This window comes from Moschus berezovskii, chromosome X, assembly GCF_049115385.1.
Source record: "Moschus berezovskii isolate FMDL1 chromosome X, NW_MosBer_1.0, whole genome shotgun sequence".
NCBI lineage: Eukaryota > Metazoa > Chordata > Mammalia > Artiodactyla > Moschidae > Moschus > Moschus berezovskii.
In genome coordinates, this window is record NC_142488.1 from 98,453,832 (window position 1) to 98,468,537 (window position 14,706).

Sequence of the window (14,706 nt, forward strand, 5' to 3'; positions counted from 1 at the left end):
GTGATTCATGGGGTCGCGGAGAGTTGGACACGACTGAGTGACTGAACTGAACTGAACTGAAAGATATGTATACAACCTATGATTCAGACAGCATATTCAACTGGCTGGTATTCCTCCCCGAGTCTCGCTTTCATTTTCCAATACAAAAGCTTGATGGCATTTTTAGCCCACCTGTTCTAAGTCCTAGATCAAAACTTGGAATTCAACAGTATAATGTATCGGTTAAGAGGTTGGGCTCTGAAGCCAGACATAGCTGAGCTTGTATTGTAGTTCTGCTACTAACTAGTTGTATGAGCAAGATACTCAACCTCTCTGAGCCTCGTGTGTAAAATTGGGGCTACTTATCTCATATGGTACTTTTGAGGATTATATGGAATAGTGCTAATAGCACTTAGCACAGTGCTGGGCACCCTGGTATGTGCTCCATGAACACTCGTTTTTTAGTATCTTACTTAAGGAGGAGTATTCAGAAGAGCTCCCTCGAGGCCATCCCCTAGATTCTACCTCATTCAGGTTAGTGACATATTTTGTAGCCTTGGCAGCAGCTTTCTGCCTTCTAGACTTCAAACTCCTATAGTTACATTTTCACAGGTGGAAAGAGCAACAAGCCTGATCTTCCTCCACAGCTGGTTATACCCATCTCCATCCTGCCAGGTGCTGAAATGATGGAGCTCTTTCAGAGGGCTATTTCCCTACTGCAGAAAGATGCTCTATGAGCAAGCATCTCATGATGGATGAGATGCATGGGGAAAGGGCTGCCAGTCCTGCCCTCAGCTTTGGACTAGGCTGAAGAACTGCCTCCCTTTGTGGTATTCTGAGAGGGACCCTGGAGAAAACTTTCCTGCCCCAACTATTTCAATAGCTCATTGACTTTAATGTATCAGACATTGTAGTTCCATTGCTTTATGGCTTAAAAAAACAAACTGGGCAAAAGACAAATATCTCTGGGCCGGGTCCAAACATGAAACCACCTATCCTCAATTTATCATATCAATTTTATAGATCATTTTCACTTGTGATCACCAGAGGTAAACTAAACCTTTAGAGGATGGGGCTGAGGACAGGCATCTGGAAAGGTTCCAGGGAAGGAAAAATAATGAGAAAACGGAAGATGAGTAGATACCAGAAGGAATCAAGGGCATACTTCCCTTTTGCCTCAGACCAGTCCTGTACAACACACCACATTTGTGTATTGCAAGCAGAGGGTCAAAATGGCGAGAAGGTAAGGACTTCAAGCCATACACCTGGCTCTCTTACTTTACATCAATTCAGAGCCTTCTCCCCAACAAAGCAGAAACCAGCTCTACCCATGTTCTATTTCACAAGTGCAACAAATGACATACTTATTCAGAATTTCCCCATTAATGCCAAAACTCATCTTCAGAATCAAAAAGCAGTTCTGATTATCAAGATTCTAACATCTCAGTTGATTCCTGGTCAAATGAATAAATATCAGATGTGTGGATCCTTTTAGGTAACTCCCAAGGCAAGTCATGGCCTCAGTTAAGTTCGTAAATGAAGATACTCAAGGCAGAGATCAGCGAAGCCATAAACATGCATGATGAAGGTGACCAGCCGCTTGCAGAGACTGCGTGCCCACTTCCTCTGTCCTCCCTCCCAGAAGGTGTGCTAAGGAGCCTTTGAAGCAGTGTCAGCATGAGCCTTTGTACTCCAGCCTTAGGATCACCCCTCCCCAACTCAGGCCTCCAGTGTGGTGCTCAGGCCATTGTGAATATCTGAGATAAAGTGAACAAAAAGGAAGCGGGGGGGGGGGGTGGTTGCCACCGCTGGCATTTGAGAACCTTTAGACCTAGCTAGGTCTCACCTCCCTCTGTGTCTAAGTCTCTTTTCCCAACCTCCTCCCTGCAGCAGCAGTCACCTAGACCAATCAAGTAAAGAAGAAAATTAAATCGGGATGGAAGTTCTTTGAGGCCCAAGGAAAGTCTTGTCTGTAGCACACTGATCAAATTGTCTGGACAGAGTGGAGAAAACTGGCATCCACACAGGATCAAGGACACAGTAGCCACTGCAGTGATAACCTGGGTGATTGATTACTACGAGCATCTGGATCAGAGCCTCTTTGGAAACAGCTAGTTGTCTCTTTGCCTAGGGTTTGTAATAATTCACACTATTAGGTTGAAAAGCTTCAATGACTACATTCCCTTTCCTGGCAATGTGTCCTAGCCTGAGCCACAACCAGCTGGAGTGAGTACGTTTAGAACAGCATCTTCATCTTTCATGGCAACAGTCATGCTCACAATTGCAAATGTTTAGGGCCCACAGGTGAAGTGTTTTTAAATCTGTGTGGAAAGAAAGCTTGGTTTGAGGAGTTATATTCGGTGGCCATAGAGAGAAAAAGAAGGCTAATGCTCTTAATTGAAGTCACTTTTTGGAAAGTCTTGGTACTGCAACAAGAATATTTTCTGCATAAGGCATTTCCCAGGCATATAGTTTTTTTAGATCACTAGATTGTTGAGAACTTTCTAGGCCCAGGGGTAGTGAAGTTTGGGACAGAAATGGTCCCGTGGGCTTCCTTCTGTTGACTCAGCCTGTTTTCAAGCAGTTTGAATATTGATAATACCCAAATTTGAGTGTATCTAAGTTTATAGGTACCATGTTAATATAACTCAGTTTAAAACCTAGTTGCCTCCCAAATGGGTTGACTTAGAGTGAAGATCCAGTTGGCAGAGGGGCAGTGGAATGATCATGAATAATGTCTCTGGGAACAAAGGTGGAAGCAAAATTGTAGCTGACACCAGGACTTCCAAAAGAAAGCATATTTTGTTTGATAAAATTCCTCATAATCTTGCTGTAGGGAAAGATGAGGGGAAGGGATAGGGAGTTTGGGATGGACACGTACACACTGTTATATTTAAAATGGAAAACCAACAAGGACCTACTGTGTAGCACAGGGATCTCTGCTCAATGTTATGTGGCAGCCTGGATGGGAGGGGAGTTTAGGGGAGAAAGGATACATGTATATGTATGGCTGAGTCCCTTTGCTGTCCACCTGAGACTATTGTTTGTTAATCGGATATACCTTAATACAAAATAAAAGGTTGAAGAAAAATTCTTCATGACCTTAAGAGGAATACTGACTTGGACTGAAATACTGACTTGGCTTTAAGAGTCTTGAATCATCAATTTTTAACTTGTACTATTATATCAATCCAAAAAAGTACGTTTTAAAACAAATACATTTTTACAAGACCTGGTATCTGTCTTCTTTTTTGTAATTCTTCAAGGTGATGAGGTGGAAAGAGGAGACATAGATCTAATAAAAACCCTCTTGGTTATGAGGAAGGCCCTTTTCTCTGTGAGTGTGTATATTAGTCTCTTGTGGAGTATTGCACTATACTAGGCAGACTGACAAACACTAAAAAGGATTATTCTCCTTCCTTAGTATCCAAAGGCTTATAATGAATTAGAAACAGTAAAAACATTAATGGAAGGAAATATATAATCTAACTGGCAATGACATACCGTAGGGGTCAAGAGAAAGCTTAGTGGAAGAATTAGGGCTTATATTGAACACTGAAAGTTGCATGGGATGTGAGTACATAGACAAAAGAAGAAGAGTATCCCAGAAAAAAAGGCAACATGGGCAAAATGCTGGTGTGGAAATGAACATACTTTTTTGGGGGACAGTGAGAGAAACTGTTGTTTTAATGTTTGGTTTTAATTATGAAGAGTATGAGATAAAGCCAGGTTAGAGAGGTTGGTTGTGTCCATGTCTGGAGACTTTTGAATTCCAGTCTGAGGAGTTTCAGTAGAGTGTTTCTCTGTTCAGTAGAAACTATTTGTGGCTTTGGACTAGGGGAGTAACATGAGGGAATCAGCACTTTACAGATATAAAATTGGCAGCAGTGTGCCTAGTGGATCTGAGTGGGGGAAGTCCAGAGGTAGGCAATGTAAAACTACTTAGGAAATTGTTGTCATTCATTCATCCATCCAGCCATCCATCCAGCCATTCCTACAAGCATATAGGTATTTGATAAGCTAGACATGAGATAATGAGAGCTTAATACCAAGAAGAGGAAGGGAAGATTATAAGAGGTATTGCAAATGAAGGATATGAGACAGATTTCAAGTTTTTCAACTTCAGATGACTATAAGAAGTGTGGTACCACTAATGGGAACATAGAAGTTGTGGAAACACAGAAGTTGGGATGAGGAGCTGCTCGAGCTCTGTGCAAGAAGGGAAATTAGCATATCACATTAACAATCTATAAGCAGAGCTATCATTCTATAATTCGTGAAATTCAAGTAGAAAAAGAAGTGATGTAAATAGGAGGGATTTAAAGTATGAAATGGAAATCAGACTAGATAGAACTAGGGTCTCTTCTCAATCTGAGATCTTATGAATTAAGGAAAGGATCTTCCTTGCTCATATTACCATACAATTTAGAGGATACTTTTATTGTCCAATTTCCACTTATTTCTTTCATGACACTTGTAATAAATGGTCATCCAGCTTCTGTCTGAAATGTTCCAGAGGTGATGGGCTCATAACCTCCCAAAGCAACTCTGTTACACTTTTGGACTGTTCCATTAGGAAGTTTTTCACTAAGTAGAGCTGAAATCTCTATTGTTCTGTGTACCTGTACCACAGTGCAATTATGATCCCTTTTCCACATGAAAACCCTCTAGAGGATCGAGAGCAGTGATTACAATTAGTCTTCTTATGACACATTTAATATATCTAGATCATATCTATACTCAAGGAGTCAGTTTTCCAAGCCCAAAGCCATCGGATTCGCTGAATCACCTGGAACTCCACGGGCGCCGGGCTGCCCTGGTAATCCATCTACTCCTTTGTCTCCAGGAAGTCCACGAGGTCCAGGAGCCCCTGGTAGCCCAATTCCTGGGGGGCCAGTTGGACCAGTGTGGCCTTTTTCACCAGGAAGTCCTGGTAACCCCTTTTCACCGGGGAAGCCCTGTACACCATCACCCTAGACAACACATGGGAAAGAATGAAAGTATGACTTAAAGACACATCTGCAGAGCCCTCTGACCATAGGAAAGAGACACATAACCAGTGGGAACAAGGCTTTTTTTTCAGTTAAAATTCTTTATCACTCTAGTTTTTCAATCAATTCCTAGGTAACGGGAATGAAGCTTGTCAACCCTGCGTGATCTGATAATGCAAAAGGCTCCAGGTGAGGGGAGCAGAGATAACAACCCTGTAGACAGGGCAGGGATTGGTCACAGAAAGCAGCTGGATTGCCTGCAAGGGAAATTTCCTAAGAAACTGAAGCATTTTAAGTGATAATGTTCAGTTGTCACTAGCATTTTTCAAGTGAGCCAATGACCCATTTGAGAAAAAGATTCCCATTTTGCAGAAAGGAAAAGGAAAAGCACAGTGTTAGTGGCAGAGGTAGGAAGCTGCCATCAGCCTCCTTCCCCTGCTAAGTCAAGTGTGAGGATTTATAGCACGAGGCACCCAAGAAAACTCAACTTACCAGAAGGCCTGGCAGCCCTGGTAAACCTGGTAGTCCATCCTTGCCTGGGGCTCCTGTCTCACCAGGGAGCCCCTGGGGGCCAGGATCACCTTGCTCTCCTGGCATCCCTGATCCTGTGCTGAGAGTCGGGTCCCCTTTCTTTCCTTTAGGGCCTGTTGGACCTCGAGGCCCAAATACACCCTGACAAAAAGAGAGGGGAATGATCAGGAGATACAGATTTGATGCAATTTTATTACCTTGCATAGATTTGACCTAAAACAAGTCTTCAGGTACATTTTGGCATAAAAAAGGGACACTGGATTATGTCACCACATTGGATTATCATTGCCCATTTATTTTCTTACCCTTTCTAAGTTTTGAAATCTTTGAGAATGGGAACTCTGCCTTAATTCAAACTTTATTTTCAAGGCCTGACACAGTGTGGGTCAATTGTAAGTTATTTTGTGGAAGGAAGGGAGAAAGTAAGGGAGAGAACACAGTAGATTAAAGCAGAAAGGGACTTTCAAGATAGCTAAGCAGACTTTTGTCACATTACAGATCAAAACCCTGAAGGTTTGCTTTTTCCCCATCTTTCTTTTATGTGTTTTAAGAAAGTGCTTGTTGAGGAGTGAGGGACATTTGACAAGCTCCCATTTGCTTCCTCAGGGCCAAGTTTGGTAAGACTTACTGGATCCCCTGATGGGCCCTGTGCACCCCCAGAGCCTGGATCACCTTTGGTTCCTTTAAGACCTGGAAGGCCCAGAAGTCCTGGTGGCCCAGGCAGGCCTGGCTCCCCAGGTGGCCCCATGTTGGGGACACCACCATCACAAGCACAAAAACCTGGGTCCCCTGGAGGAAAAATAAAAAAGACAACATTAAACTAAGTGGGCCATCTTTACAAGAAGAAGGAAGACCCGCCAGTTGTAATTTGTGACTTGAACAACTCCATGGAGGGAATCAGAAGGCCTGCAGAGAACAGACACAAATGAACTAGCTTCAGTCTCGATCAAAGTACATCTGTGTTACTGATTTTGATTTCATTCATCTAGGGTAGAGCCCAGTCTAATGTGCCATCAGAGTTGAGAACCACTGACCTATACTAATCAGCTGAGAGTCTGGAATCCAAGCTACTTGAAGGTTCTATTCACCAAAATGTCTTTTGTACACAGAGACAATGCCAAAGAAATTAATGATAGAGAGTTCAGCAAAGCATCTTTGAAGAGATAGCACAGAGTCACTAGCACTGTGGCCCAGCCACCTAGACCATCTGTGCTTACGGTCTAAGAAAAGAGACTTTGGGCCAATGTAGGTGACTCTGAGTTTCCCTAAGATCCCAAAGGGCCTCTTCTTACTTTTAGAAAATTGATAATCACTTGATAGTCACTGAAACTCTGAAAGGACAATCTCTTCTCCAAATAATCGTTTCTCAAGTGTCATCCATGGACCTCCTGCCTGAGTTTGAGTCACCTGGGACACTTGTTTACAAGACAGCTTGCTGGGCCTCACCTCAGGACTAATCAATCACTCTCAGGTGGCCAGATCAAGAATCTAATTTGTAGTCATCTCCCCATGGTGATTCTCATGTCTAGTGAATCAGTTGAGAATTACTATCATCATTCCAGACTTAGAGAAAGAAAACCTTCTGGCACCATGGGAATATAGAAGGAGAGGCATTAGAATTGGCCCTGGTTTTAAGTATGAGAATGTATCAAGAAGCACACTAGCTCTGCAGTGAGTCAGGGAAAAACCAAAATTGGCACCCCAGGTCAAGACTTGCAATTTAATATCCTTTGACCCCAGCAGTCTTCCCTGTGTCTAAAAAGTAGAGATGGAGCTTTAAAAATGTCTGAATGAGCTTCTGTACTTAGGTAGTGCCATTTTATGATAGGGCAATGAGACAGGAGAGGAGTGAGTTGAAACCTCTCTGAGGTTGAGAAGAGCTGTAAATTCCTTTGAGAAGAGATCTTGGTACCTGAATCCCCCAGGTCATCTCCAAACCTCTCTCCAGCAATTGTTGACACTTTCACCTCTTCCTCCACCTTACCCTGGGTTGCAACTATTATAAATTGATTTATTTACACTTTAGCATCCGCCCCTTAGAGTATGAAACAGAGGAATGACTGAAAGACAGCAGGAAGATGGAGTGTGCAGGACAGCTGAAGGCTGGGGCAATCAGTCAGTCCTTCAGCATCAGTGGGGATTGGGGTTGTTTTCCTGGAGCCAGCTGGCTTTTTCAAAGGTTCAGGTCTTGACCTTTCCTGCAGGCTGAAGGTAATGATAAGTGACTTCCTGCCTTGGCCTTGCAAACCGAGAGGGGTTACAGGATATGCAGAATAGCTTCTACAGGTGGAGGGGCAGGAAGAATGGCCTGGGGGCCACTTTTTCCTGTGCAGCCTCAATCGCCAGTCTCAGTCTTAGAGCTCCAAACATAGCACTTTTGACAATCATATAATCACATCAAGATCCAAGGTTGCTCCTGTTCGGGTTCCCAAGGCTGTTGGTTGGCTCCTTCCCAGGGGACCTTCTCCAAGGAGTTTGGGGAACAAAGAAACCTAAGCAGACAAAGATCACCTTTAATTCCTTTGAGGCCTGCGTGTCCTTTTGGACCTCGTTCCCCTCGGAGTCCCGGCAATCCTGGTTCTGTGCTCTGGAGGGTTCCTGTCTCAGATGCTGCACCTTTAGGAAGAAGGAACATTAAAGCTTGGCAACTTACAAGAACCTGGGCTCATGCACAGCAGCTCAGTCACCAAGAATCCTGGAGCATCAATTATCAAAACAGAGATACCCTCCCCCCATAAAACCCAAGACAGGGACCCAAAGTCTGTAGGAATTTCCCAACTCTATTGGCTCAATTCGCTCTACTTCTACTAGTTATAGGACATTCACTATGTTCCAGGCACTGGACTAGATAGTGGGGACGTGGAAATAAGCAAGGCAGCTTCACCAACTCAGACACCCCCGTGTCTATCCCAGGAAGTCCTCTTAGGACAAAATAGGAGATGGGGGAGAGCTGCAGTGGTCAGGGGATGTAGGTTACAAAGAAACATGCAGGGTATATTTCTAGCTTTTTTTCTTAGAATCTAGAGTCTCATCCTCAGGTAGATGATCTAAGAAGAATAAGCCCTGTGGAGGCTTTCAGCAGCCATCTATGAAGATCCCCTGGAGGAGGAAATGACAACCCACTCCAGTATTCTTGCCTGGGAAATCCCATGAACAGAGGAGCCTGGTGGGCCCCAGTCAATGGGGTCGCAAACAGTTGGACACAACTGAGCACACAGAGACATGAAGATCCAGGCTTGGTTTCTAATTTCTTGAGCTTTCAGTCCATCCCGTTGGAGCCCTGAGACCAGGGAAAGCTTAAAAGAGCCAATTCTGCTCCTTTGAGAGCTACCAGTTCACAGACTTAGGGGCTGAGAACAGTGAGGGGTGAAATGAAATGACTACAGATGTCGGAAGGCATTAGGGAGTGTCTGGTCACTGAGATGGCCTTCGCTCGTCTTCCTTGATGAACACTCTGATTTCTGTGGTCCCTAACCTGTGAAATGCTCCCTCCCTCAAAAATCAGGACTGTTCTACAGTCTGGATCACACATGAATCTCAAGACCAAAGGGAGAAACAACTTACCAGGTGGGCCCGGTAGGCCTGGCAGGCCTGGCAAACCATCTCTACCAGGGAGACCAGCTGCCCCTGTTGTGGTACGGCCGGGGTTTCCTCGTTCCCCCTTCAGGCCTAGAGCTCCCTGGGGCCCCAGAGCACCAGGGCCACCTGGAAGGATAAGCCCACACAAAAATGTTAATCACATCAGCCTCCTCTTCAGGGGAGTCCAGTTGGTGCCATATGTTAGACACTAACTCCAAGGAAGAGTTTGGGAAAGCATTTGCCCTTCTCCTGCAGCTAAGGTAAAAGGGTCCCTAGGAATCATCTAGCTTACATCCTGGGAAACAGAAGCCCAAAGATGTACAGAAACATGGTAAGGGCCTAGAACTTCTCAGTGGCAAACCTGAGAGAGAAAACTGGGACTCCAGTCCCCCATTTCTAGATTTTTTCCACCTTGGTGCTGGGATCAACTGTACCTCCTCCAAGGGGCTGTTTTTTTTTTTTATTTTTATTTTTTGGCTGTGCCATGTGGCATGTGGGATCTGAGTTCCCCAAACAGGGATCGAACCTGTGCCCCCTGTATTGGAAGCATGGAGTCTTAACCACTGGACTGCCATGAAGTCCCCCAAGGGGCTGTTTTAAAAGCACAGGTATCCTTACAGAGGCTCATCTCTGAGGCATTTAGAAACTGCTGTTTTTAAAAGTAATGTCTGGCTTTATATTTGGGACATCAGTGCCTCCCAGACTCTGGTATGCCCTTTCTCTTTTTACTGCTAATAGAGTGACATATGGGTGTGTGCCTCCAATGACTGTTTCAAGGGCGTCATCCACAGGATCCCAGGGCCATTTACTGCCTGGGTTAAGCACACAGTGAAGGTCTGGGTACAAACTTTCCTCTAGGCTTTTGTTGGCTCCTTCTGGCCAGCATCAGCTGCAGTGGCACATCCACAGAAGAGTGACAGGGCTTCAGCAGTCTAACCCAGGCCTCCTCACTGATGGTCTAGGCCTCACTGATGGCCTGTCTATCTATGGTACATTATTGAGGCCAAAGGAATGCTGCTTGCCCAGGCCCTTTTCTTATGTACATCTGGCCTTGCACTCACAGTGGGGAGCTTACTGACTAGGTCTGCCTTTCTTTTGACTTTGGTTAACTAAGTCCCCAGACCAGAGGTATAGCAGGGGATGCTGAGTGCCAGAGTGAATAGAGGACTAATCTGTGCAGGGGGTAGGTTGGTTTGTTTCACCTGGTAAAGCCGGTAATCCAGGGGCGCCAGGAGGGCCAGGTAGGCCCTGTATGCCTTCATCTCCTTTAAGGCCTGGGAGGCCTGGCATACCAGGGTCTCCAGGATAACCTGGCATTGCAAAGAAAAAAAAAGCAGTAAGCAAAGCAAAGGAGGCCCACAAATGCCTCAAAAGAGTTGCAAGGAGATGTTCTCAGGTTGGAAGTGCCTTTCTTGCCCTTCACAGGCCTCCCAGATGCTAATGTACTCATGTGATGAGGGGCCTGTTTGGGCTAAGGCTCTCCTAATGTTCAGAACTGGACTGGTTAGGGCTTGCCTTCCATGGTAAGATCTGATAAGTACTAGGAAGGTTCTCCTACCACTAGTAATCTTCTGGCATGCCTCAAACGTCTACCATTTGGGTTAAGGTGTTGAGGTGTACCCTTCAAGTTATACACAGGTTTCTTGGTCGTGGAACACAGGAAGCCACTGTCAACCACCAACACCTCAACTTTAATGAGTTTACCAGACAGGGCATGGGCCTGAGAGGATGTGAGGAGAGGGATTAGTTAGGAGATCCAAGTGGACAGGTACTATAGCAAAAGCCTTTGGCTGAGCAGCTGTATCTCTGGAGAAGCCAAAAGGAAGAACTGGACACATATAGTAACTACAACAAGGAGAGGTAAAGACAAACTTCCAAAGTGTCATACTACTGAGCATTGTTGACCACTTGTTCCCCTAGCCAAAGATACTTTCGCATTTCCTGTGAAATTGTCAAGTTCAAGCATGCATGGGATCACATACATGAGACTCTGTGTGTCCCATTGCATCAGGCTGAAGTTACCCTAGCTGAGAGGATATGAATCCTTTCCTAAGCATCACTAGGAGAACAATTTTTAGCTAATTGAGATCCAGCCCAATGCAAATCCCAGATTGGTGACCTAACACAAACACAGATTAATGGGGATTGGCTTGTTTGCCTAAAACACTGGAGTTCAATTCAATCCCCAAGTTCAGGATCCATGAATGGCCCTTGTGGGTGTTGGGTTTAGTGGCAATCCAGTGGCTGACACAGTATTCTTGAAATAATTACAGGGGATATAGAATTCAACTTTCTGTTTTCCCCACTCAACTCAATGAAAAGTTGCACCTGAGATCACAGCGCCATCTGTATCAATGAAAATATCTGGGCCTGGCAGGCCAATGCCACCTTTTTCACCCTGCAAAGATTAAATACATTAAACACAAATATTTCTGTGACCTCATCACCTAAGATCATGTTCCCTCAAAACCATTCCCCAAGACAATGAAAGATTCCTCTTTCTGTAACCCCTTATTTTGAGGGCCAAATTGTCCATAGGTTAATTTCAAAGTCCAATAAATTTAAGATGAAGGTGACACAACAGGCCAGAGGCCTGACACTCAACTGCAGATCTGTCGAGGACAAGGGGTCCTGATTTATGTTGCAACCTGACTTCAGGACAATCTGCTTCTGGACCTGGGAAACATATTGCAGGAAGAGACAATGTGGCTATATTCAAGAGGTGCTGAGGAGGGAACAGAGTTTCAACTTTCTTTCCCATGTTCAGCAGGCTTGAAACTCTGCTACTGTCACTGCCCTTGTTATTGGATGACATCAAGCTGAGGAAGTTAAAAGAGTCCTACTTTTCTCAAAAGAGGGAATCAGGTACCAGAATCAGATAGAGTGGCATATCCAGGGTGGGGTGGCAGGAGCCACTTGCCCCAGGTTCAGGCAATAAGGGGGGTGCATTGTCTGAAAGAATTTAAGAATGATAATGAAATCCCAAAGTTGCTGATTCTAAATGATACCAAGAATAGAATATTTCTCCTTGTAGGGATGGATTTGCTCCCACACCCTGACCGCCACTTTTTTAGTCTACCACTGATCAAGTCGTGTCTAAGGAATGGTCATCAGCTTTGTGTGTTCAAAGTAGCTTGCGTGCATTTGGGATAAAAAGGGTGACATCTGAAATATCAAAACACTAAAAAATACCCCATCTTATTATGTAGGCATTTGCTATGATCTAAATGTTTGTGTCCCCTGAAAATTCATGTTGAAAACCGAATGCCCAAGGTGATAACATTAGGTGTTGAGGCCTTTGGGAGGTGACTAGGTCATGAGGGTAGAGCTCCCACTATTAGGAGCTAGCTTGTCCCTTCTACCTTGAAGACACTGTTACAAGTAGGCAGTTTGCAAGCCAGAAGAGGATTGTCACCAGAACTCAACCATACTGGCACTCTGATGTCAGATTTCCAGCCTCCAGAACTAGGAGGAATAAATTTCTCTTGTTTATAAGCCACCCAGTCTGTGATATTTTGTTATAGCAGCCCAAATGGACAAAATAGCATTTATACTAATTCCTTACCCTTCCATCTTCCCAATCCTGGATTTTCACTTCCCACCAGCGTTACCTTAATTCCTGGGAATCCATTAAGCCCGGGGAAACCTGAAGACCCCTTCCTGCCCTGTGAAAGAAACATAGTTACAACTAAATTGAGTGTCTAAGAGCATAAGAGAGGTTGGTTTTTGGATTAGGCCAGGACAAATGGCACAGGGACTTTGGCTGGCATTCCAGAACATGCATAGATTGTACCTGACTCTGGAAGCCATAAAATATTCCAGAAAGCAATATGGTGCTAGGTAGCCAACTTGCATATTAGTGGGTACAAAGACCACAAGGCTAGAGATGAATATAAGCAGGCTGGCCTGGCTAGGCCCTGATATCATGTTAAAGAAGTATGACTGTATTATGGCACTGAACTTACTGCACACTCATCTTCTTGGGTAAAAACAAAAGAAGTGAGTGGCTGAGATTCTATCAACCAAATAGAGGTAGATAATTTGCATTATAAGCGGTGTTTCCCTTTGGATGGATGGTCATGGTAAATAAAGTAGGAGGGCTTTCTGGTCAGGATTTTATACACTGAGACTTTAATGATATTAGTCAAAATACCTGACTCCCCGGAGGGCCTTGGACTCCTTCTAAACCCATGGGACCCTGTAAAGAGAATAGAGGTACCTTAGAAAGATTAATAGCCCACGGTAGACAAAGTCACTAGACTTACATAACAAAGCTCTCCAACTGAGTTCAGGATTTAGCAGCCCCTAAAATCAGGTAAGAGAATGTTTCTAGACTTGGCTTAATGACTTCTTTCTATGCACTAATCCATCAGGCTGAATAGAGGCACAGGGAAGTTTTAAAGAGCTAAATAAATGGAAACATTTTAAGCAGTAGGTGGAATTTGGTAGAAGGGCTGGGTGGTATTATACTTAGTCTGCATTAGTTCCAAGTCATGAGATTTTTAAATAGATTGTGGGAGGGTCTCTTGTCTCTCACCCCAAATGCATTCTTTGCTGGTGATTATATGTTTTCAAGACAAGGGAGTAGAGGAGAGCGGAGAAAGAAATGGCAGCCTAGTGGATGAACATTGCTGAATACTCAAGACTCTTAACAAGCTTCATGACCAAGCTAAAAACACAATGAATTAATTCTCTGAAATGTTGCTTCTTTAAGGTGAAGGTTGGCCAGTTGTTTACAAGCTAAGACCCAAGTGTCTTAAGCTAGAAATCAGAGAGGCTAACAATTAGTTCTCCACTTGAAGTGAGATTATTATTGGAAACTATTGACTTCAAATTCACTATGTTCTAGAACTTCCCAGGCTGGTTTCTGTTCTATAAAAATTGCACTTGGGCCTCTGTCTTGCATTCCTGCAAATTGCCCCCTCCCAGGATAGGATGGAATGAAAGTAAGAAAACAGTCATATCATTCTTTAGCCCAGAAGATAATTATATATGAGGACAAAAAGAGAGTAAGTGGTTTGAGGAGCCCCTGATGTATAAGGTACATTATTCCTTATTCAAGGGAACCACTAAGTCAAGGGAGTGGGGCAGAGAAGAGGAAGAGGACTTAGAGACCTGCCTGAGGGTTGAGAAAGAGAAATAAGAGAAGCTTAGGAGTCCATCGGGTTATATAATAGAAAGATGCAAACAAGAAAGAAAATGGACCAGCTGACTTCACAGATCCAGGCAAGCAATATTCCGCATTCATACCCTAGGTCCTGGCAAACCAGGAATTCCCTTTTCTCCTTTTTCTCCAGCAATTCCAAATCCCTAAAGGAAAAAAGAAACCACAAGTTATAACATTGATTTCCTCGTAGGTCTCCTGGCTCCATCCAAAGTGAAAGTGTTAGTCACTCAGTCATGTCCGACTCTTTGTGACCCCATGGACTGTAGCCCGCCAGGCTTCTCTGTCCGTGGTATTCTCCTGGCCTAGAATACTGGAGTGGGTTGCATTTCCTCCTCTAGGGGATCTTCCCGACCCAGGGATTGAACCCAGGTCTCCTGCATTGACAGGTGGATTCCTTACCACTGAGCCACATGGGAAGCTTATTTCTATCTAGGCATGGTCTAGAACCTTGCAGGCCTT

General features: G+C 44.2%; 1 protein-coding gene across 2 annotated transcripts in view; it reads right to left on the reverse strand.

Annotated features, from left to right (window-relative positions):
• Nucleotides 1-14,706, reverse strand: part of COL4A6 (collagen type IV alpha 6 chain) — a 361,284-nt gene that overhangs the window by 30,863 nt on the left and 315,715 nt on the right. Inside the window, exons 14-24 of one of the 2 annotated variants that reach the window (XM_055438017.2) lie at nucleotides 14,331-14,390; nucleotides 13,234-13,278; nucleotides 12,692-12,745; nucleotides 11,409-11,478; nucleotides 10,283-10,390; nucleotides 9,066-9,206; nucleotides 8,013-8,117; nucleotides 6,130-6,290; nucleotides 5,463-5,642; nucleotides 4,769-4,952; nucleotides 1,826-1,879 (exon numbers count right to left, since the gene is read on the reverse strand). In XM_055438017.2, the coding sequence (XP_055293992.2) occupies nucleotides 1,826-1,879; nucleotides 4,769-4,952; nucleotides 5,463-5,642; nucleotides 6,130-6,290; nucleotides 8,013-8,117; nucleotides 9,066-9,206; nucleotides 10,283-10,390; nucleotides 11,409-11,478; nucleotides 12,692-12,745; nucleotides 13,234-13,278; nucleotides 14,331-14,390 (1,162 nt within the window). The remainder of the gene's footprint in view (nucleotides 1-1,825; nucleotides 1,880-4,768; nucleotides 4,953-5,462; nucleotides 5,643-6,129; nucleotides 6,291-8,012; nucleotides 8,118-9,065; nucleotides 9,207-10,282; nucleotides 10,391-11,408; nucleotides 11,479-12,691; nucleotides 12,746-13,233; nucleotides 13,279-14,330; nucleotides 14,391-14,706) is intronic. The other variant, XM_055438018.2, reaches the window with a different exon arrangement.